The sequence below is a fragment of the Pristis pectinata genome, chromosome 14, assembly GCF_009764475.1.
Source record: "Pristis pectinata isolate sPriPec2 chromosome 14, sPriPec2.1.pri, whole genome shotgun sequence".
Lineage (NCBI taxonomy): Eukaryota > Metazoa > Chordata > Chondrichthyes > Rhinopristiformes > Pristidae > Pristis > Pristis pectinata.
In genome coordinates, this window is record NC_067418.1 from 10,854,813 (window position 1) to 10,878,697 (window position 23,885).

Consider the following 23,885-nt stretch of genomic DNA (forward strand, 5'->3'; position numbering starts at 1 on the left):
CCAAGTGGAGAGAGAAGGAGACTTAGCCAGACAGTCGTGGTCTGAAGCTCCAGCTGTACTTTCAATAGTATTGGAAGATTGTTAGCTACAGTATTTTAACCAGGGAATTAAGTCAGGGCCCTACAAGCCCCCATCTCATGAGTTTATAGGATTTCACATCATAAGACTAGGAATTCTTCCAATGTCCTAGTATAATTCAACCCTGAGAATTTTTGCCTTAAATGTAACAGAACAAAGTTCTATCAAGTTGAATTTGGTTAACTCTGTTGCTGCATAACAGTAAATCCATTTCCAAATCTGAAAATAAGTAATAAAGAATTTGCACCTTTATTTTATATCTGAGCTTTATTTTCATTGGAGCCTAAGGTAATGGTGAATTACATTACAATTAAATAAGTAGCATCACAATATACAGGGAACTTCCTTTCCAGAAATATTCAGCAGTCTTCCAATGTAATAATGACAGTAGGTAATTTTATGGTTAGTTCTGCTTACTTAGGAGTAAAACTGTAGACTTAATAGAGATTAAACGTATTTCAATATTTCTGGGCAACTAACAATTTCCAATTAGGTTGCAAAATTCTGAAAAGCTCTGTGCATTCTTTGATCAGAACCCATTTAAACCATTAATTATCTTAAACTTTATTGATGCAGACTGATCAATGAATGTTATTTCCTTTTTTTCTACTTTTCTTCACAGTTAAGAAATTCAACATGAAGTCAACTGTCACTTTTAGTATGGGAATATCAAGGATGACTAAAATTTGTGGAAACAGCTACTGTCAAATGTGCTCATTCAACTAATCCATTACAAATTATGAAGCATCCTTCATTGCAACTGCAAAAATACAAGACATTGGACAAAAAGCTTAAATTGAAATATTCATTCAATATCACATTGCAACACAACAGTATTTAGACAAAAATTAATGTTAAAAACCCCAAATGCACATTTGTCCAGAGAAATTCTGACTGCACACCTTTCAGTGGCTAAACACAAGTCCAGACATATGACAAACTTAACTATTTACACGTCTTAAATTCAAGCTATAAAGCAGAGTATCTTCCCATTAAAATTGAAAACTGAACAGCACTCTACTTCCTAATACTTCAATCGAGACAGCAGCAGGAGAACGATAGATGTTCTCATATAGAAACAGCTGTATTTGCAAATTTTAGGTTGGACACCAAGAATTCATTGCTAATCACCTTCAACCTAAAAATTACAAAAGCCATTATGTTGTCTTAACAAGCACCATCTCTGTTCCTACTCTAAGATTTTGTTTTCACTCAATGCTTTACTACCAAAAAGAAACATGCAAAAGAGAATAATCAGGACATTTCTTTCAATTAATGCAGGTACCTGTATGTACATGGCATCTTTATTGGCAAGTTCATTTTCAAGTTTATCATTAAGATCATGTACAGATGTAGATTCTCGTTGTGCATTGAGGTAGCGTTTTTCAAGCGTTGTTATCCTTTCTTCCATGTCTTCTTTCTGAGCCATAGCCTATTATAATTAGAACATGTATGAGGAACAGTCAGTGCTCCTTCTCCACTCAATTTACCCACCACTCCATTCAATCTTCTCCCTCAAACTAATGAATCCATATATTGATCTTTAAATCTTTCCTCCAAAAGTTATTATTTCTGTTTACATAAATTACAAGTAGGTTTGAGAATTTTTTATAACAGTTCAGATTTCCTATGGAAATGTCCACTAATCTTTATTTACATGGAACCAATACTTTCTCTTCCAACTTTCCTTAAGCCTAGCCAAATACATTTCCTGGGAACACAGTGGGAATTTCCTCCAATGTCTTTAACACAAAGCTGCCAGCTTTTAACCTCTTGACTGCCAGCAGTGAAACATAAACTAGTCAATTGCCCAGCATGGAGAATCTACCCACAACTTTATGATCTACATCCAGGTATTGGGCAAACAGTTACAGTGTGTGGATTTAATAATGACTAGTTACTTACTAAAATGTACTGTCTCACCCACGCAGTTATGTGCTACAAGTGTTCATAATAACCAAACCCTCATAAATCAACGTTTATTCATCACTTTTGGGCTTGTAATTCATGCAGTTTTGGTAACTTTACCTTAGAATTCTTACCTCACGCAAGTCTCTCTGAAGCTTAGTGTTCATTTCCTCAGACTTAATTAAGTCTTTACGGGCTGTATCCAGATCTTCTTCAAGTTCTGACACTCTACTAGAGAGAGTAGCCAGTCGATCCTTCATCTGCCCATTCTCCTTGCTTTGTTTATCTATTGTTTCCTGAAGCTCTATTACTTTAATCAAATCTTCATCATGGCTTATAGAACTATTAGAAAATCTCTAAAATAAAAAGCAGCATAAATCTTACATTAATTTCCTTAATTGTACACAGAGCCTTTTTCCAAAGAAGAATGCTGTAAAACTCTCCATGAGAATGTGTGGTTCTGAGAAAACATGCAGAAACAGAGGCTAGAGGTATTTGCTGAAAATGGGTGCTGTCAAGAATTTCAAGCCCCATGTGCAAAAACTGGGTCCGAATGCATTTGTCAAGAGGGAAGCTAATAAAGCTCCATAGTCCTGAAGCAACCTTAGTGGCAGTCAGGTTATACAATTCAGTCTTGTTTGGAACAGATCCATTTGAGTATTCCTAATTCAGTTGCCTCCCTCCCTACCAATGTGCTCATATTGAATTAGTTTATGAAATAAATTAACATTACACAAGAATTAAGGTACTTCACAGGGATTTTAATGTGGCTTTTGAAGCAGCATTCATATCTGCCTTACTATTGGATAAAGCCTGTTATAGCATCTCAGGCTTGGAATCTTCATTTTTTCCCATTGAAGAGATCATTTCTCTGTACCAATTAAATTACTTGTAAGTATTTATTAGTGTACAACATGGCTAATTATAGGAAGCAAGTATAAAAATGCAACCTAAAAAAAACACATCTAGGACATCATACCACGCCATTTGTGCTAGGTAAATTATCACCGCCACGATTGTCATCCGATATATCTGTGACACCTTTCTTCGGAGGATGGGTGTTTTGCTCTTTAAATAAGGAGATCTGGAAGAAATTACAGTAAATTACATAATTAAAATGGACATTTAAAATTCATAAACGTTGTAATAAAGTCTTCTGTTATGAATACATTAGTTGCCAAAAGAATGGAAAATTCACCAATTATACATTTCGTGCACAAAAGAATACTTCCTCGGAGGAAAGATCAGGATCCTGTAACATTTAATAATCACAGAAGCTTAAAATGGAATTGTCTAATGACAACAATGACCCTGAAACAGCTACAGCCCAAGATAGAATTTAATACATCCAGCAAAAGCTTAAATATCAGCAAATGTGCAAAGACTTACAAATATAATTATAGTGACCTTTCTAGTAATGCACTCATTATGTACATTTCCCAACATTTGTAACTTTACTTTGTTACCCTCTAAATTGTGATAAAACAATTTGGTGCCAATAAATTCCAGTAATGCCCAAATACCTACCTCTTTCTCTCTAATTACAATTTCTTCTTCTAAAGCACTGACTCTTTCTAGTGCTACTCTTAACCGCTCCCGTACCTGGAAAAGAGCAAAATGTTAAAACTCAATCTGCACAATGTAGTTTTCAATCTTATTTGAATTATCACATCAGTAAAGTTGGTTTTCAACCCACTTAATTCTTCGCCAGCCCCATTCCAATCTTCTGGCTATTGACAGGATCCCCAGAAACAGTAGCCCATCTACCAAAATATTTAACTGAAGATTTATACCAGCTAAAAGATTTATTATTTTTAGGTCAACTGTAGTGAATCATATTATCGCAGCATCATCTTTGATTATCGTAATCTGAGATACCAGGGAAAGCAAACCATTGTGAAATTTAATGACTGGGATAACTTGATATGCAGAAACACAATACCTTTTCATCTAAAGCTTTGTGGTGTTCAAATAATGATTTGAGTGCTTTAAGAACTTCCACTTCACTAGATACACCTGCTGGCGATTGAGCTTGTCTCTTCACTACAGTCATTCTGAGTGACCGTTCGTGCCTGGAAACGAGACATTCAAGGTGTTCTAAAAGTAGCTGCAAAACAAAATAAAAATTCAATAAGTGCCACATTTAAACATTTTCAAAATATCTGTCAGTATTTGTGTTGTCGGAGCACTATAGTTGTGTCAATAAATTATTAAAACTGGTATTCTCACAACAATGGTTTAATTTTGTAGGCCACATTCTGCTACTCCTCAATGGGCATTAAAAGTAAATACATTGAAAGTGCAGATTTTGTATGCATACACAGGGCACTTCATCACAGGCTCCTCACTGGTAACAATTAAAACAAAGAACTGAAGTCAATAGCTGAAGTCCACCTTTGTCTCAAGTTCCCCATCAACCCCAAAAAACAGCTCAACACGTCACTAGCTTTCCAAACCCTAGCTCAAGGTATGGGGGGTGCCAGAAAAACGGAGAATCCAATAGATGACGTACTGCAGTATAATTTGCCAGATCAGGAAGATCATTAACTCTTTGGCTCGATTACCAGGCAGTCAAATTTAATGCCCCCCAGTTCAGCACCTGCTCAGGTCAGTCGACTCAGCATGAAGCAGAAACAATATCCAAGTGTTTCCTGATCTGAATAACAACACATTCAACCACTCAGTTGTGGTCATCAGACTCTCTCTCTCCTGGGGTGCTTGTTAATACCAAGAAAGGAACACTGAAGCTCTACAGTTAAATTATTCACAGTAAGTTTGATAGAGCAGGAAGCTCTGGGGGAAACATTTATCCAAAAAAAAATCTGTGCAGTTCAAATCTTTAACAGTAGTATAATTCTATCAATGAAAATGTTTTTAAACTTGAAATTAATTTGCTTTGAGCTTCTCTCACTACTTTATTAAGCTTCAAAGTCCAAATGTCAACACTTTACACCACTTAACCTAAGCTTCCAGATTCATCAATTGCATGTTTGTTTGGGGAAAGGAGAAGAGGCAAAGCGTTTTTATGGCTAACCAACAAATTGACATACAACATTTAATAATCCATCTCAAAAAAACCAACTCTGCTTCCCTCTACAGATGTTGTCTGGTCTGCTGAGTACAGCATTTTGTTATTCATTTTGCATTCAGCGAGACACAGAAATCAGACAGAGCCCACCAAGCTTATAAACACATGTTTCTTTGTTACTTTTAAAAGAGATAACAAAGAATACTACTGTATTTACAGGCTTATAATTGGCAGCTCCATTAGCAACCTCCAGTATAGTTGCAAGTTAAATCAAATTAAATGAAGAATCGCTTATTCTGAACTCTTACCCGGGTGTTATTTCGTTCTGCTTTCAGTTCTGAAATTTCTTCTTCCCGTTCCAGTAAATGCTCCCTGCATACATTTAACTCTTTTGTAAGTGCTGCAAACTCCTGGAAAAGAAAGATGTAACTATTTTAAATTCTGGTCATTTCACTTCTTAAACAGTACTCAAAACAAACATTTAACCCTCTTTCCAAACCCAGAAATAATCAGCAAAATAGAAGCATTTTACCTTCTATCCTAGTGCTTCTTTATAGTGCCCCAGTTGCATTTCACACCTATTTACCAGAAATGCAAGGCCACAATTTTATTTGTTTGATACTTATGAGACCAGAATGACTAGTTCTGGCAATTGGAAACGGAAGACCAAATACATAAGCAAGTCAGCTGCAATCAATAGACAAGAAGTAAATAGTAAAGGACTGATGGCTCCATACATTAAGGAAGCTTCATAATTTGGAATTTTTTTAAAATATTCACATTCTGTCCCCCCAGACCTGAATTTCCTACACTCCTGAAGTGAAGATATCAACTGCTTGCTGGGTGTCAGTAATCCCTCAATGAGGAGCCTAAATAGTGGACCTGGTTATGACAGACAAGCCAAACCTCAGTGTTTACCAACATAGACAAGATAAAACTTATCAGCACAGCATCAGGAACCAATCAAGAGCAGTTATCTGTTAGTGCAGCCACACTGTAGTAAATTACAACACCTTCTTATACTGCTTTAACTGTAATTAGTAGCGGGAAGGTGGTGAAACTAAAAAGCAAAATGCAAGGGTCTTTAAACTTACATTATGAATATTACTGAATAAAATGCTTAAGATACTGTTGGATTTGACTGTTTTAATTAGTTTTTTTTAAAACATGTATAGTGTTTAATACACCTCAAGTGGCTGCACAAGAAATGGCCGCTTACTAGCTTATTGGTTCGTCCATCAGGTGAATGTAGTTTTTTCATTGGTTGGTTTGGCCACAAGTACCTAATAGGTTTCCTGATTGGACTATTGTTAGCTAAGGAGTATCTCTTATCTCAGGTATAAAAGGTGTCACTTTTTGACACCTCCTCCCCCGACCCGAGCTCATCTTTAGTTCCCTTTGTCTCGGCTCATCAAAGCTAGTGCCATGTGCTCTGTGACTGTTTCTTTGTTTTAAACTTTTCCAATAAAACTCTGAAGCACCAAGTTGTTTTCAACTCATTCCTGGACTCCTGAAAGAACCTGTGATTCGAAAATAACCGGATCCGACAATCCTGAGCTAAAATTCATCTCTCCATCATTCATCATTAAATTTAATTTGGGGGCCAATGCATTTTAAATATTCTGATGTGTCTAGAATGGCAGTCAGGTTTGCAAGCTAAAGATAGAATGCCTTTAGCATCAAGAAACACAAAATATCAGGCATGCAGTTTTGTACATCAGAAATGCTACTCCTCATAGGAGCTACACTGTTCCCTTCTAGTGTTAACAGCACACATCCTGCTGCATTACAAGACCAAAATTCATCAGTTTTCGTCCCACCTCAAATTCATCCAATCCCCTCCCATCCATCCCCCTTCAGATCTATTTCCTGCTGAATTTCATAAATTGATAAACCTTACATTTTCTTCTCATATGGAGCTTGTAATCAAGTTGTAAGCCCTTTATCCCCAACTTTCAGGAACCAGACTCGTAATGATTTTTGTCTGAGAATCCAAACCAATAACTTTTATTTATGTAGAAAATGACAGAATACGATGTCCCAAGCTGCTTCAGTGGTACAGCAACAAAATCTGACACAAAGCTGTTCACCTCACTGCAGGTTGTAAAAGCTTGCTGTGCTAAATGGTTACTTTGCCTGTTTACAAAGCTTCAAAAAAAATGTGAATTGCCTTGAGACCTCCCAAGGAAATGAAAAGATGTGTGTGCACATTTTCTCCTTTTGGAGATCTACTTCTCTTTTTTGGGCAGTCCCCAGGGGTCAAGTATGATACATTCACTCCAGGTCTAAGCGTTCTGAGGTGGTTGATGAGGCCATCCCATAATCAATGATGGATAGGGCATGCAGGTGGATAGTTTTAAAGCTGGTGTGTTCCTTCTGTTGTTTATGCTGGGCTTCTGCACCCCTTCCAAAAGGGTTTCAAAGTTCTCAGTGACATCCTGAATCATCCTCCTCCAATTCAAGCAGTCATGGACCAGGAACTCCCATGAGTCGGTAAGAATGTAACACTCTTTCATGAAGGCTTTAGGAACATTCTTGAATAGTTTCCCCGTTTACCAGGTAAATGACAAAGCTGCAGGTAGAATGCCCATTTCAGGAGCCTGGTAATGGCACATGAACATGGCCTGGCTTTCAGAGCTAAGGCTGATGGCCTGGGAGGGAAAGCCAATGTTGGTTGATTTATCCTGCCAGTTCATTTAGAGGCTGTGTTACCTCTCCAGTGCGGTCCTGACTATAGGCAATTCATGCTTCGGAAGCGTACAGGGGGACAAGGTTCACTATTGCCAGATAGACCGTGACCAGTGTTGGGTTTGAGGTCTTCATCTTCAAACTCTTTTCTTCAGATGGTCAATCCCTGTGCTGGTGCACTGACGGTAACAGTGAATGTCATCACTAACATAAGCCTTTGGTGAGAGGCTACTCCAAGATTTGATAAGCAGTCCACATTTTCTAGGCTGTTGTCCTGCAAGTGCAGGTTGGTACTTGGACACTTGTTTCCTGGATGTTTAGTGCAAAGCCCATTCTATAACACCCTTCAGTGAATGAATCAATGACTTGTAGCTTGACACCCAAATCTGCACAAACCGCAATGCAATTAATGAGATTGAAATGACCTGGCTTCTGCAATGGAGATGTACATTGAACAGCATCCTGTAAAATAGCTCCACTCCATATCTGCCTCAAGAACTTTAAGTACATTTTGCAGAGAGAAGGCAACTTCTGTAATATGCCACCAGCATATGCACTGTGCATTTGGAGTAAGTCTTCAGGGAAGGCTATAACTTTTGGAGTGGTAGAAACAGTTGGGTTAACTAGGACTGGTGATAATCACTGCAAATTTGTTTTTCTTTAAAATACTTCTAGAATCTCAGTGTCACTGGCAAGGACAGCATTTTACTGTCCACCCCCAAGTACCCTCGAGAAGGTGGTGGTATGCCAACTTTGTAACAGCTGCAGTCCTTCTGGTGAAACTACTCCCACAGTGACATTGGGTAGGGAGTTCCAGAACTTATTTCTCAATTTTTTTGCTGTCTGTGTCAATTTCCAAGTTAGGATAGTGTGTCTTGGAACTGCGTTCCCATGTGCTTGCTTATTACAAAAGAGGAGGCCATTTGGCCTATCGGGTTCATGCCAGCTCTCAGAGCAATCAGATTGTAGACCTGCAACTTATTTCACATACACATCATCTCTTCTTTTATTCTCTTACTATTTACCTGCACTGTGGGTTAATTTACAGTAGCCAATTAACCTACCAATTTGTCCTTAGGATAAGGGAGGAAACAGATGCATCCAGCTGAAGCCCACGTGAGAAAGGGAAGAACACGCAAACTCCACATAGACAGCACCAGTGGACAGGATCAAACCCAGTTCTCTGGAGCTGAGAGACAGCAGCGCTAACTTGTTTTTACTTACCTTGTTGTCCTTTGTGATGGTTGGCTTGGGAGGTGCTGTTGATATGAACATAGTTGAGCAATTGCAGTACACATTGCAGTCACTGTGCAAAGGGAATGAATGATTAGGGGGTGCCAAGCAGTCTGGACATTGAAGAGGTTATTGGCAAGTTAATTTTGCTGAAGTTTGAGAGCAGACTGACTGGGCAGTAATTAGCTAGATTGGAGTTCTCCTACTTTCTATCAAAATGGTATATCTGGACAATTTTTCCATACTGTCAGGTGGAATGCACAGTTGCATCTGTGCTAGAGCAGCTTGGCTCGAGACATGACCAGGTCTGGAATGTAGGTCTTCAATATTACTGCTGGGATGTTTTCTGGTTCCATCATCTTTCCTGCATCTCTACTGTTATTGATATCACGTGCTTTCAAGGAATCAAGAAAACATTTCTCACAGTTAGTATTTTATCCCCACAATCAACATCAATCTATTATTGGTTGGTCAGCTGGGGGGGGGTGTGTTGGTTAGAGAAGGAATGAGCGACAATCCTACTGGAGACAGTCTCACACCCTCCAAATCAAAGTTAGAGTCAAAATGTATAAAGCTTAGAGTTTCAGTACCTCCAGTGTAGCAATGGAATAACAGGATTCTGAGTAATACAGTGGGATAGCATAGCACTGGAAAGCCACTGAGTTGCAGCTTAATGCCACTTATCTGGATAATTCAACATCATGCGAACAGTGCTAAAAAATATCCATGGACCATGTGAAAATACTTTTCACTCCACAGAATGAAGATGGTGTATATTACTTCAGCATTCAGAATGAAAGATAGTTCAGGCTTTTTAGTTTGTTTCCTGCACCTATAATAAACTGCTTCTGTACTGCCTTATTCATTGCACTTTTAAAGCAAACCCATATTAAACAAGAATTTTAGTGCATTGTCTGCAATGTTCTACAGAAAAAAGTCTGTACATAATACTGCATATCCATTTACAAGCTGAATTAATATTTAATGTAGTACCAATAAATTATTCACCTGTTAAAACACAGGTGTTTCACAAAATGTCCACATAAACAGCATCCCACAATTTGTCTTCCACTCAACTGATCTGTCATTCTGTTACCTAGAGCAATACAAATCCTCTGCAATGCAAAGTGACACTCTGGGTACATCTATTTTTACATTAAAAACACAAAACCACAGGTCCTGTACAACAACTGAGCTACAAACAGACAAAGGGATTTAACCCTCAAACCAATTAAAGGTGTGGGCTATGCCAGATTAAGTTTGTGTTGAAGAGCCTGGTGTCCAATCACACAGGACTTCCTTGCCATTGGATCCAGACCCTGTTCTGTCAACGCTGTGCAATGATAAAAGCATTCACACAGAAGCATCTACTTACTACTCCTCAATCCTTAATCCTGAGAGACTGCAGGGGTGATGGCAGGGGAGGGACTATTATTTCTGAATCTATTAGATGTACTCAACGCCTTACAATAACTTTGGTCTGCACTCCATCCCAAACATTCCTTATCCTCCTGCCATTCTACCTAGGGATGAAGAGAACTTATTCTGGTTTCTTCACTTTTCTAATTCTGATGAAGGATTGACCAGAAATATTAGTTCCGTTTCTCTATCCATGACACTGCTCAGTTTAATTCTAGCATTTACTGTTTTGGTTTTGTTTTGGATTTTCAGCATTTGCAGTTTTTGCTCCAGTTATTGGTTCCTGAGATGACAGGCATGTTATTCGAGAAGCCATCGAGTCAGCTTGGCCTCTATTCTTTAAAGTTTAGAATGAGGCTTGGAGGTTGAGGTTTGGAAGATGTGGATGTACAAATCATGATCACTAAGTTTGCAGATGACACAAAGATTGGAGTTGTTGACAGTGTGGAGGGAAGTCTGAGGCTACAGGGTGATATTCAGTTTGCACTGAAGTAGCTCAGCCTGTGCTTGCTATAGGGAAAGTCCAGTTCCATGTTTTAACAATGTGTAACAAGTGCCAACGTGGATTCTGTTAAGTTTGAAGGAGGACACAGCCTTCAAGCCAACAGGTGCATTACAGACATAGATACATACACATGCAACTATTGATAGTATCCTCATCAGGATATAGCAATATTATGACACTTACTTGCACACATCAAGGTTTAAAAGATGCATACTACAGGAAAAGTTTCCATTATACACCATCAAACCTTGCACGTCAATAATGGCCACTATTGTACTGTTACATATATATTGCCTTGATGCAAAGTTACAAGGAGAAGGAAATATATTCAGACCCATAAAAAATGTTGTGAAGTTAAATATTAATTGTATCAGGGGAAAAAAAAAATCACAATTGTAATGAGATTAAAAAGTACTTGCGTCAGTCCTTTATACATTTACAAATTGTTTTCATGTCACCAGTCAGTGATTTATGCAACATCTCAATACCAAAAAGAAAACTCCCCATGTAAACAAAAGTCTTGGTTCCATGAAAGAATATCTTTAAGCATTGAATCTGAAGTTAAGTCATGTAAAAAGATTCGTACTCCTGCATCTATTCAGGTAGTATTGGCAGCATTAAATCTGTGGGGGAAAAATATTTTCCTAAACATTACTGAAGCAGTATTTTGCCATAACCCTAAATTATATCGTAAAAATATGTTGAAGAAATATGTTCAACTTTTAATGCTCCAGTGAATTGGTGCATTTCATTTTTTGATTCAAACAGATTAGGCCAAATAAGAGCTCAACATTCACACAGTTTTCAGCTTAAATCCTCTTGAAGCAGTCAGAAAGGCTCAATGGCTGGAAGCTCAAACTAATGAATCCTGTTCACAGAAAGATAATCACACTACAATTTTTAATTACTTCCAGTTTTCCCTGCCAGGAATTAAAAACTGGTCATAGGAGGCAGAGATAGTGGTGGAGGGTTATTTTTCTGACCAGTGGTGTACTGCAGGGCTCTGTGCTGGGACCTCTTGTTTATATACAAGTGATTTGGATGAGAACGTCTGTGGTTTGATAAGTTTGCTGATTGGTGGAATTGTATACAGACATATACAGTAAACAGAAGGGACCTTAGAAGTGTTAATATATGGAGGGACCTTGGAGTGCAAGTTCCCTAAAACTGGCAACACAGGTGGATACGGTAGAGACAAAAGCATTTAGTTTGCTTGCCTTCATAGGCAGAGGTACTGAGTACAAGAGTTAGCACATTATGTTGCAGCTGTGCATGACATTGGTGGCCACACTTGGAATACCGTGTGCAGTTCTGATCACCACATTACAGAAAGGATGTGGTAGTGCTGGAAAGAGAGCACAAGAGATTCACCAGAATATTAACTGGAATGGAGAGCTTTATTTACAAGGGGAGATTGATCTCAGTGGAGCGCAGGGGGCAGAGGGGTGACCTTATAGAGGTTTATAAAAGTAATGAGCAAAGATTTGGCAGATGATCACAGTTTATCTCTTTCCCTCCACCACCAACCCCTCCCCCCCACCCCCCAACAGTAGAGGAGTCTAAAACCAGAAGTCATAGGTTTAAGGTAACAAGGGAAATATTTAAAGAAAATCTGAGGGGCAATATTTTCCCCCATACAGTGGGTTGTGGGTATATGGAATGAGCTGCCAGAGGAGGTGGTAGAGGTAGGTACAATCAAAGCATTTAAAAAGCATTTATACAGGTACATGGATAGGAAAGGAATACAGGGATATGTCTTGGTTGGCATGGTGTTGTACAACTTTATGATCCAGTGATATTAAAAAATGAAGTATTTCCATTTCCTCAAACATGCTTTCAAAGTTTTAGAATTATCTAATTTGTTTCAAACACCCCAAGCAGAGCTCATTAAAAGGAAAGACAGTGAAGCTGCAAGAAATCAGCATGCCAAGGTTTATGCCATTACTATTACTCAGGATTTCATGGTAAATGTAAAACATAATTATCAGGAGCAATGCCCTGGACGGTTAAACTTTCCTCATTACACCACTTTGCTTCACACAATATGAAGAAACTGAACTAAGGAATGGCAGATCCAAGAAAATGCAAAAGTTCTCAATCAGGAAAGGAAGAAATTTATGGAAATGAACTTTAAAAGGAGAAAATATAAAAACTAATATTTATGCAAAATCATTTGACTTAAAGAATATATATTGCAAAGATTTCTAATTTCAATAAAACAAAGATTTATGAAACAATACAAAAAGTAAACAATCCAAGTTCCATGATAATAGGCTTACTCAAAAGCCTCAAGTTTATAGCGTAAACATCTTTGAAGGAGTCATATCCTAAGCATTCTACTTAGGACAAAAATAATCCAATTATTTTTGAATATTTGCACTTGACAGAAGGACATTATCCAAACAGTGTATAGGTGTTAAAAACATTATAAACAATCATACAAAACATCAAATAGGAGAGCTTAATAATGTCAACTTACTCATTTTAAATTTATGATAAACTGTGGACAACATGATCTCTCCTCAACTTTGCTTTTTAACAAAAAGGTTTGCCACAATTAACTAAAAGTAAAATTAACTCTTACTTCACAGCCTTGAGTAATGTGTAAATAGCCACAAGAGGGCATAGCACCTGCAAGTTGGTCAGAAGGTAGTTAACTGGTCAATACTGGGGGTGTACAAATTAATCAGAATCAGGTTTATTGTCACTGACATATGTAGTGAAATCTGTTGTTTTATGGACAATTACTGCAACTTTTTAAAAAGTAGCTTCAATAGTGTTTTACAATAATTATTTCCATTATATATCTGGCCATAAGAAAAAATATCAGAAATTAGCTAAAACATCTTCGAAACAAATGCTGCCAAATTAATGTAGCAACCAAAACCTGCTTTAAGGTAGCTTACTTTTCCTTCTAAATGCCATGGAGTTGTATTCTAGAAAAAAGATTCTTCCGAGCAGAAGAATTACATGCCTTGGGGTTAATTTAGTGCATACTGGGCAAAACAAGTTTCTAGCTAGTATCCACCATCTTAATATTCCCTTCAGTGCAGAAGAACAATTGATTTTTGTTATCTTACAATAGAAAAATACAGCATTCATTGAACACAAATTAGATTTCTCCTCTTTGAACAGAGTTCAACTCGTACTTAGGCAAACAAGATACAAATTACTTCCTGTTGCAGACCAAAATAACTCTGGGAAGCTACATTCCCACACATCCCCCCCCATTTGTCAAATTTTATTGTTGCACTATCAAGTATCCATAATTTCCTGGGTGCAGAGGAAATTCCCCAAGATGTTGCATGGGATGGAGAGTTTTAGTTATGAGGAAATACTGTATGGATGGGGTTTATTCTCCTTGGAGGTAAGGCAGCTTGGGAGGGAAGGGGAAAGGAACCTAATAGTGGTTTACAAAATTATGAGCAGGCACATATGGTAGATAGCAGGAACTTTTCCCTATAGCAGAGATGTTTAAAACTAGAGGCCATAAATTTAGGGTAAGTGATAGGAGGTTTAGAATGGATTGGAGGAAGAATTATTTCAGCCAGAGGGGGCTGAAATCTGGAATACGCTGCTGGTACACTATGGAGGCAGGTACTCTCTCAACATTTACATAGCCTCTCTAGACAAGCACCTCAATCACCAAGACACAGAAGGCTATGGACCAGGTGCTGGCAAATAGGATTACTATAGATGGGTACTTGAGGTTGGCATGGATACAGTGGGCCATTCTGTGCTGTACAGCACTATGACTCGAAGAGGATGTATCTATAAACACAATCCTTTACAGTGGGGGTAAAAGTTTCATTGCTCCCAGTGTCATTCTTATCCTAAACAAGTCCACCGCCTTTAATCAACTGATTTGAAATAATGACTGGCCTTCCTACCTGGTTAATTTGAATAAGAAAACAGTGGATTTGTTCCACAAGGCCAACGCATACTCCTGAAGAGCAGAGGCTTCATTAAGGCAACAGCAACTTTATAATCTAGGTAATATTCAGTGCTGGTAACAATACACCTTTCTAAACTGCACAGCAAAAACTTGCATTGACATGGCATCGGGAAGAGGGCTTTGAGAATAGCTGGAAAAGGGTAAAGGAAGAAAGGGAAAAAATGCAGAGATTAGTCTGGTTTCCAGATAGGTAGGTGATGCCATGGCATAAAATTCATAGGGCAGGACAGCAATAATTAAAACCTTTTGCTCCAATATTAAAAGCACATGAATTTTTTAGGATTAGAAAAAGGACATTTACCCAAAAATTCTATCCTTTTGAATCAATAGATGGGAGACTGCAGGCTGACCTTTCTATTAATTTAATGCATCTGAATGAGAGAAAAACCTATTTGCTAGACCAAGGCAACACACACAAAATGCTGGAGGAACTCAGACATTTTGTGTGTTGCTCCAGATTCCAGCATCTGCAGAATCTCGTGTCTCCCCATTTTGCTAGACAAGGTACTGGAGGGGTCCAGGGCATACTCTTCAACAAGGTGGGCTTCAGTTGCCTTTACACCAAATAGATTTATAAAGTGATCTTTTGCTCAAGACAGGGTATTTCACAGGAGTATTAGCAAACAGAATTTGATAAAGACACAGGACATGCAATCAAAAGCCTGCCAAAGAAGTATATTTTAAGCAACATCTTGAAGGAGGGAGCAGGCAGAGGCAAAAGCATATGAGGAAGGAATTTTTGGATTTGGACATCTAAGGGAACAGCAAGCGATTTAAAATCAGGGATATAGAATTAGAGGAGCACAGAGTCGTTCAGAATGGAGAAGGTTAGAGAGGTAGGACGGAGTATGTTCATGGATGGAGTGTGTTCATGGAGCAATTTAAAAACAACAGCAAGAAGTTAAAATAGAGGCATAGCAAAGTCGAGTGTCTACGTAGTTCAGCAAGCAGAGCGGTGGTTGGCAGAGCGACCTTCCTGTGAGTTATGATATGGGAAGCAGAGTTTTTGATGAGTTCAAGTATACTGTCAACCTTCGTATGTTGAGAATCCTACAGTAAATTCAACCAAATGGGTATATTGCTTCCACCTTTCAATCTACTGCTTGAATGAACTAAACATGGTTATTGAGGAAAAATTAGATGAGATAAATGTGGAGCCAAGTTAACAAAGTGGAAAAAGGTGGATCTGATACAGATAAATGTGATGCAAGGCAATGTGTAGTGAGGAGATGTACACAAATACGAGAAATACACACATCATTAAAATTTAATAATGGGGTCCAATTATCAAGAAAAATAAATGAAATAGTATTTTAAACTTTATAATAATGTACAAGTTACAAATTAATTAGCATAAAATAAACTAAACACTTTGGTATTTGCTATCAAAGTCATAGAAAAGATGGACATTTGAATGAGAAGCTTCAGTTGTGAAAACATATTAGAGCCCTGGAGTTTTTATTTGGGATTAAAGAAACTTGTTGTAAACCTAATTAAAGAGTTGAAAATTACAATATGCAAAACATCAGAAGAGGTCATGAAAAAGGGTTTTAAACAGAGTGTTGTTTTAAACAGAGACAGTATCTCCTAGAAGAAATAGGTTAGAATCTGAACACACATAAATTTTAGTTGGGAGCTTGATAACTTTGGATTTTTAAGAAAAATTAGTAAACCAAAATGAGTGAAACAGTGACAGAATATTGAGGTACTTAGCCATTGGCATGTCCAAATGGCCAGTTTCTGTGCTCTACCGTGCTATGAATAACAGTATTCATTCAGGAAAATTTTCCAGAATACAGATGGATAAATTGAAGGGTACTTTTTCCATCTTTTAACCAGCATTTCTCAAATCTTCTAAACCCTTAATGGGTTAAGTTACATTAAATAATCTGACCTGTTTGTAACTTTGCACATTATAAGTACAGCACGGTAGCGTAGCGGTTAGCGCAACGCTATTACAGCGCCAGCGATCGGGGTTCGATTCCCGTTACTGTCTGTAAGGAGTTTGTACATTCTCCCGCGTCTGCGTGGGTTTCCTCCGGGTGCTCCGGTTTCCTCCTACATTGCAAAGGCGTACGGGTAGGTTAATTTGGGTTTAAAATGGGTGGCGCGGACTCGTTGGGCCGGAAGGGCCTGTTACCACGCTGTAAATAAAATTTTAAAAATTTAAAAAAATTTTTTTAAAAATCAACTGCAAAGGAAATGTTTTATCTACCAATGGGTGCAATGCTCAGTTTTCCAGTTTAGCTGTGCATGGAATGGACTTTGAACACTAGGCAAATGATACCATGGGTTTCATTGGAACAAATAGCTGAAGATGAAATGACAACCAATGACACACAATTCAAAGTAACTTAAAACAAATTGCTGAATAAACCATCTTTAACAAAAAAAATGCCATTTTGCAACACATGTTGTTTATTCCATTTTAAGAACCAAGCTATTTGAATTATCAGCATTATCACTGCTGGACGTCAATATTAATTACTCACTGACAGGCAAAGCTTTGCAGTGCAGAGAAAAGGGATAGGTGTGGCATAAAATCTGCATACACACTCATTTAAATGTGCTAACATGAAGCTGCAATGCAAAAAGTGAAAGCTGTATACGCTTCTCAAAATTGTGCAAATTTGGCTAAGACAAATCCAACTAAAATAGAAAGGCAACTTCCTGAGGTACTCCCAGCTTCAAATTTATTCCAGAGTTAGGTCAATGTTTCTGTAGATATTTCTGCACAGTATTTGATTTTGCTGAACCATAGTGGAACCAAAAACATTCTGCTTTTTAAAATTAGCAACTCTTAAAAGAGATGAAATCGAGGGTTTTATATGAGGATCACAACTCCTCAACCCCCTCCCACACACATTTTCAACCAATTACATATAAATCAGAAGGACAGTGTCTATTTCACACATTAAACGTTTTTGCCTGACTGCATTTACGTTTCAAACTTTACATTAAAAATGCACATTTATGATTGAGGAAGGGTGACAAGGATTCATTAAAGCAATCATGCCTAAATTTGTTAAACTGTTTGTGCACAACAGATTTCTTCTTTTAGGTAATCTGGATCCTTCTCCATAACTTGATGCTAACTGCCGACATGTGCATTCATCATTCTTTCATTTCCATCCTCAATAAACTCGCAGCAGTTTTAGTCACAATATGGGTTTTTTCTCCAACTGTCCCCAATTCTGTCATCTTCCAAAGGCATCAATCATACTTCACATTTAACATAACTCCCATATGCTTTGTGGTGTAAATGCTTTTTAGCAGTTTAAATAACAATGTCTGCATTGGTGCTAAGAGATTTTCCTTAAAGCCATATGAAAATGACTCTTAAATTCTGACAGGATCTCAGTCTGCTTATTTCAAGTCTCTTTCAGTAACATTTGAAGTTCACCAAGAACACATTACCGCAACAGTAAATTTCTTCCCCAGACAAAAAAGTTCACTCATTCTGTCCACTTGCAAACAAGAAAAACTATTTTCTTCAGTCTTCCAAGATTTCTTTTCCCTCAAATTAAAATCTTAAGTTTTGGAAAACTGATCCTAAAAGCTTTGCTTATACCACTTAGCCATTTTAGCTGCTGTGATCACAGCCAAATCCAATGATCATCTCAAACTTGCTTCACGGGTGCTTTCCGAGGTTCCATACCGCTATTAAATCGACAAGCTCATCGTCTTCAGTTTCCATTTTGATTATCCCAATCAGTTAACATCTATTACAATGTTACGTGAATGGATGATGAGATACAGTTCCTAACCATTTTCTTCTTGAATCTTAAGGCAATTTTCCTTTGAGTCACATCATCTAAAACTATTCCAGACACTGATCTGCAGCAACTTGTGTGCCATTTTTCCAGAGATAATTAACATCTCTGCCTAAATCCATGATAACAAATATTTTCATGTTCCCAATATTATTGTTTATCTCAGCATTAAGATTTCTTCTGTTTAAGTATCATAGGCAGTCTCCGTCCTTCAGATTCTTAAATGGAGGAAACACTCACCACCTCTCCATTCAAGCAGTTCAAACAGCATTCTCCACCACCTCTTCCACTCCACTGCCTGTTCTAACCTTTACAATATTTCTTTTGCTAGAACATGCAGTTTTGTCACCTTTTACGTTCTTTCCATTATCCTTACCTTTATTTTCTTACATTCATTGAAATGATCTCTGGCTCAAATTATTCTGTTCTTCCACATGGAGCTGAGTGCCTTCGTCACTGTAGCAATTCTCAAATTCTCAGTGTCATTTACAACCTACCTACTTTTTAATATACATCTCATACTAGACTTGCTACCCATTTTTCTTTTATACGGAGCAGGAATAGAAAATAATTATGGGATGGGGTGGGAAAACATGGAAGGCAGTAGGATAAATGTGTTTATCGAGCTTGAATGTTAGTACTGATTCATCTCCTTTTCTTGCTTTCCACAAAATACATTCTGGTTATGATTTAACAAAAGAGCAGCCTCCCTGAAATATAACTAAAATAACTAACTGAGCAAAATGCATCATCCCTTTCCTTTTTCCTTCAAGACATCACCTGGACATCAATTGTCAAATCCCATCACTTGTTAGTAGACCACAGTGGAGGAAGGTACTGGAGATGGTCAGTGATCTAACTACCTCCAGTGGGACAGCAATGCAGCAGTTAGCACCTCAACTTCAGGGACCTGGTTTCAATGCTGACCTCAGATGCCGCCAGTGTGGAGTTTGCATCTTGTCCCTGTGATGATTTCCATCCACATCAAGGACATGTTAGTAGGTTAATTGGCTATTGTAAATTCTCAGTATAGACAAGTGGGAAAAGAAAGAAAAGTTGATGAACATGAGATAGGAGTTCTGGAGCTATAGGGAATAAGGAGAGCAGAAATGGGGCTGATGAGGTTGCTCTGTTGGCAGCCAGCATGCATGCCATTGGCCGAATAGCCACCTTTTGCATTGTACAACCTTTTTCTACAACCTCCCCAAGATCCACAAGCTGGATTGCTTGGTAGACCCATTGTCCCATTCTTGCCTATTCTTGTCCCACAGAATTTATTTTATTCTAACTGGACTATTCTTTCTCCCCTTGTCCAGACTCTTACCATTATATCTGGGACACCTTTGATGCTCTCTGCCACTTTGACCAGTTCCAGATTCCTAATCCCAACCAGCTAATCTTCAAAATGGACAACCACTTCCTTTTTACCTCCATCCCACAGTGGGTTGGCCTGAGAACTTTTCACTTCTATGTTGAATACAGGTTGAAACAGTTCCCCCCACCACACTGATTTACCTGGCTGAATTTGCTCTTACACTGAATATTAGTGGTCTTCAAGGAGTTCAAAGGTTTAGCTAGAGGAATTTAGTAAAGTTGTGGGTTTAGGGCCCTGTTTCTGCTACTCTGTTAGAATGTATGAAAGGATACTTTATTACAGTGCTCTTCACACTATGACAGATTTTATCCTGTTTCCTGTGAGCATACAGAACCCTCTAATTTCAGATTCTTTCATTCTGACAGAGGGTTCAATGTTCCAAATGTTGTCTGTATCTGTTTCTCCTTCCATAGATGTTGCCTGCCTTGATGAGTTTTTCCAGCATTTTCTGTTTTTTTGTCTAAAATGTCAGTACTTTTACTGCCAATTTCTACCTTGCTCTCAATTTCATATGGTATAACTCTTCTTGTTTTCTTTGGAACGACAAAGGAGGCAATTCAGCCCATCGTCGATGCCTGCTCTGAGTAATCTCATCCCCAACTTGTTGATATGATAAATCCTGGCTAATTTGTGCATCTCAAACCAATGGCAACAGTTCTATAACACTGGACCTTGAGACGTAAGCAGCACTTAACCGAATACTCGATAGTTCCAACAAACAGGAAACATTAAACAAAAATTAGAGGGTTAATTAAGTAAATTAAAGGTTAGTTTACTTAAATAACTAATTCAGTAAACTAACTCCCAAAATAATTTGGAGAATCACTATGAAAACAACAATTTTGTTTTGTAAAATAGCTCTTCTCTTCCCCTTCTATATAGCATAGATCAATATTTAAGTAGGTGATCTCTTTTCAAATGGGTTCAGTATTTGTACACTGTGGAGGCATATTTTCTACTTCAGATGGCTATCCAGTGGCTCTGCCAATGCCAAACATGTACGAGACCAAGGATGTCATGTCTACACCATATATGCTTCATAAAACAAACCTCAGCAGAATACTGCAGCATGGTTATGGATATTGAACAATGATAGGTAAATAGAGTTAATATAAAAATTAAATGCTATTGCAGCCCAGGGTTGAAAATATTCTCATTTAATAACAAAACATATCTTCATCACAACAGGAAGGTGAAAGGTTAAAGATTCATAAAGACTGCTTTATCATAGCCTCAAAATATCCCAAGGTACTTCTAATGAGTTGGAGCTACTACTATGTAAGCAAACATGGCAATCTCGACAACTGAACCATCTGAAAAGACAGTCACATCCAAAAGATGGTACCTCAGATAATTCAATATTCCCCTGGTACTCAATTAGCTTGAGTGCAGTCAGTTCTTAGTTTAGGACTTGAAACCATGACTACCTGACTATGAGGCAAGAGTGCAAAGCAGATATTGTGCAAATTGTGCTCAGTCTATGGAACAAATAAGATGATACGTTCTTAAGGTTAATGACATTCACCGTTGAGCAGAAAAATGTGCACCAACTTCCAGAATCTGCAGATAGATAATTTAAATGTGGGAATGCAAATTTTGTTGCCTGATTTGCCCTGCTCCTTCACTGGTTGTACCTGAACAGTAATTCACCACTAGACTTAGCACTGAAATCTATACAAAGCACGACATTCATAAAATCACGTGTGCTTGGGAGGGGCTATTCTAAAATCAGTGTCATAAATGCAAGGTAGAAGCTAATAAATATTGAGGAATCCAGAAGAAACTTCTTTCCTCAGTGCTGACCAGGCTACCACAATGCAGTAGTTGAAAGAAATAGAAAAGACTTCTTCAAAATTAAACATGTAAACAGGGGATGAATGGGACAGAAGGATATGCTGATAGGGAAGGTAGAAATAGTGGGAGAGCAGCTTTTATCAAGCATAGACAAAAGCACAGACTAGCTGAGAAGTAATAGCCTGTTCCAGCACAGTAAATGCACTTAATTGCTGTGGGACTTCAATCAAATTTCCAGAATGGCTACATCTGTGCAAATTGTAAACTGGGTTTGCTGACAAACACAGAGGTTTGTTATTAGGGGTGCGAGAGCACAAATGTCAATAAGCACCACATTATCTTGCATATTTGACTAGTTAAAGAGCCACCTTGTTGCTTTCTCCTCTTATACAGTCTCAAATAATGAGCAGCAGCAATGAAAGTAATCCAAGAACTGCAAGCTGACACTTAAAACCCTGCAGAAAAGTCTATGCACAGCTGTAAGCATGAACACTGAGCAAAATTTCTTTTTCCTATCTGCAAAATCCAAGTCATGTTAAAACCTTAAACAAAAATCAACATTGAAATTCTCAGCTTATTTTTCTTTATCCAAGTGCTGTTTGTTCTCTTCAATAATGTCATGCAACACAGTCTGAAGAAAGCAAATTCAAACAATGACTTGATTTAAAACTTGGCCTTCTAATAAATTAGCATTCCCAATGTTTAATTCAGGCACACCCAAACAGTGGCAATTCTTTGTTAGGCCTGCTGAATTACTCCCAGGTTCGGATATTTTACCAAAGGCCTAGCACACCAGAGTTTTCTCTGTGATCTATTGTCATTGAAAAGAGAGAGGGTTGGGTCAGAAACAAATTCCAAAAAGAAAGGTGGATTCCTCAGATAATCCAGCAGCGAACCTAGTTAGGTTCATCCCTCTAACTAAAGCCACGGCAAACTTTAACACTTAAAGACAAACCTGCTTACGTGGTATAGCACAAAGTGTGGCAACACTACACAAACCTAACAGTCTCCATGTGTTTGTGTCATGCATACTGTAGTGACATCAACAATTCTGCCTAGAGCCTGCGATTACTTCTGGTTTAATCAAACAGTAATGATGCAAAATACATCTGCCAAATTGAACATTAGCATTGAACTAAATGCTGGTTTTGAGAGGAAATCCATTCCCTAATCTCATTGACCATTAACACTGTTTTGTAACTGAAGTTTTCAGTACTTTGGGTTCAGATTATCAACTATTAGTATTTATGGGGTATATTTAATTTAACAAAATCTCTTAAAGCACATCAGAGAAGCATAAACAAAGTTTAACGCCGAGCCACAAAGGAGGTTTAAGGAGGAAATTCAGAGCCAAGAGTCTCAATGGGTGAAGTCATGGGTGTTAATTAAATTCAGGAGTGTGTTTCAAATTAGAGGTGATCATGATTGCAGAAGCAAAGACATCTTAAAAGGAGATTAGAGATGGAGGAGGCAAAGCATTGCATGGATTTGAAAACAACATGAGAATTTTAAAACAAAGACTTTGCTTAACCAGGAGCAAACACAGGTTAGCAAACAGAGATTTGTTGGGTTTTCAGGACTTGAAAGGAGTTTAGAAACGGACAGATGAATATTGGATGCAGCAGGCAGAACAAGGCTGGCTGTTCAGAAAAGCATTGAAATCTTTAACTAAAAAGGTAACAATGACATGGATGAGCCTTTCAGGAGATGAACTGGGCCAGAAGCAGAATTGGTCAACGTCATGAGGTGAAAACTGGGAGTCTTTGTAAAGATGTGGATGCGTGTCTAAACCTCATCTCAGGGTTACACGTGACATTTGGGCTCTCTACAAATAGGTACAGTTTCAGACAGCTGGCTGGAAATAGTCTGTGACAGGGACAGAATCTAATGGCTTTGATATCAATCTTTAGTTTGAGGAAATTTCTGCTTAGAAATATCAAGACTGGACATTGGTCAAGCAGTTCAACAATTTACAGGTAGTGTTGGGGTTAATAGAGGTGGCAATATGGTTGAATTGGGCGGTGTCAGCCACTTGTGGAAACTGATAGCACATTCATATTTAATTAGTCAAAATTTAAATGAGCTTCCAGACTGCTTGCATCATTACAAGTAATGTCTTTTACAGTTAA

General features: G+C 38.0%; 1 protein-coding gene across 4 annotated transcripts in view; it reads right to left on the bottom strand.

Annotated features, from left to right (window-relative positions):
* Positions 1 to 23,885, bottom strand: part of LOC127577624 (liprin-alpha-1-like) — a 118,057-nt gene that overhangs the window by 59,896 nt on the left and 34,276 nt on the right. For all 4 annotated transcript variants that reach the window (XM_052028927.1, XM_052028928.1, XM_052028926.1 and 1 more), the window contains exons 2-7: positions 5,323 to 5,424; positions 3,929 to 4,093; positions 3,514 to 3,588; positions 2,966 to 3,070; positions 2,121 to 2,342; positions 1,364 to 1,510 (exon numbers count right to left, since the gene is read on the bottom strand). In XM_052028927.1, coding sequence (XP_051884887.1) covers positions 1,364 to 1,510; positions 2,121 to 2,342; positions 2,966 to 3,070; positions 3,514 to 3,588; positions 3,929 to 4,093; positions 5,323 to 5,424 — 816 coding nt within the window. The remainder of the gene's footprint in view (positions 1 to 1,363; positions 1,511 to 2,120; positions 2,343 to 2,965; positions 3,071 to 3,513; positions 3,589 to 3,928; positions 4,094 to 5,322; positions 5,425 to 23,885) is intronic.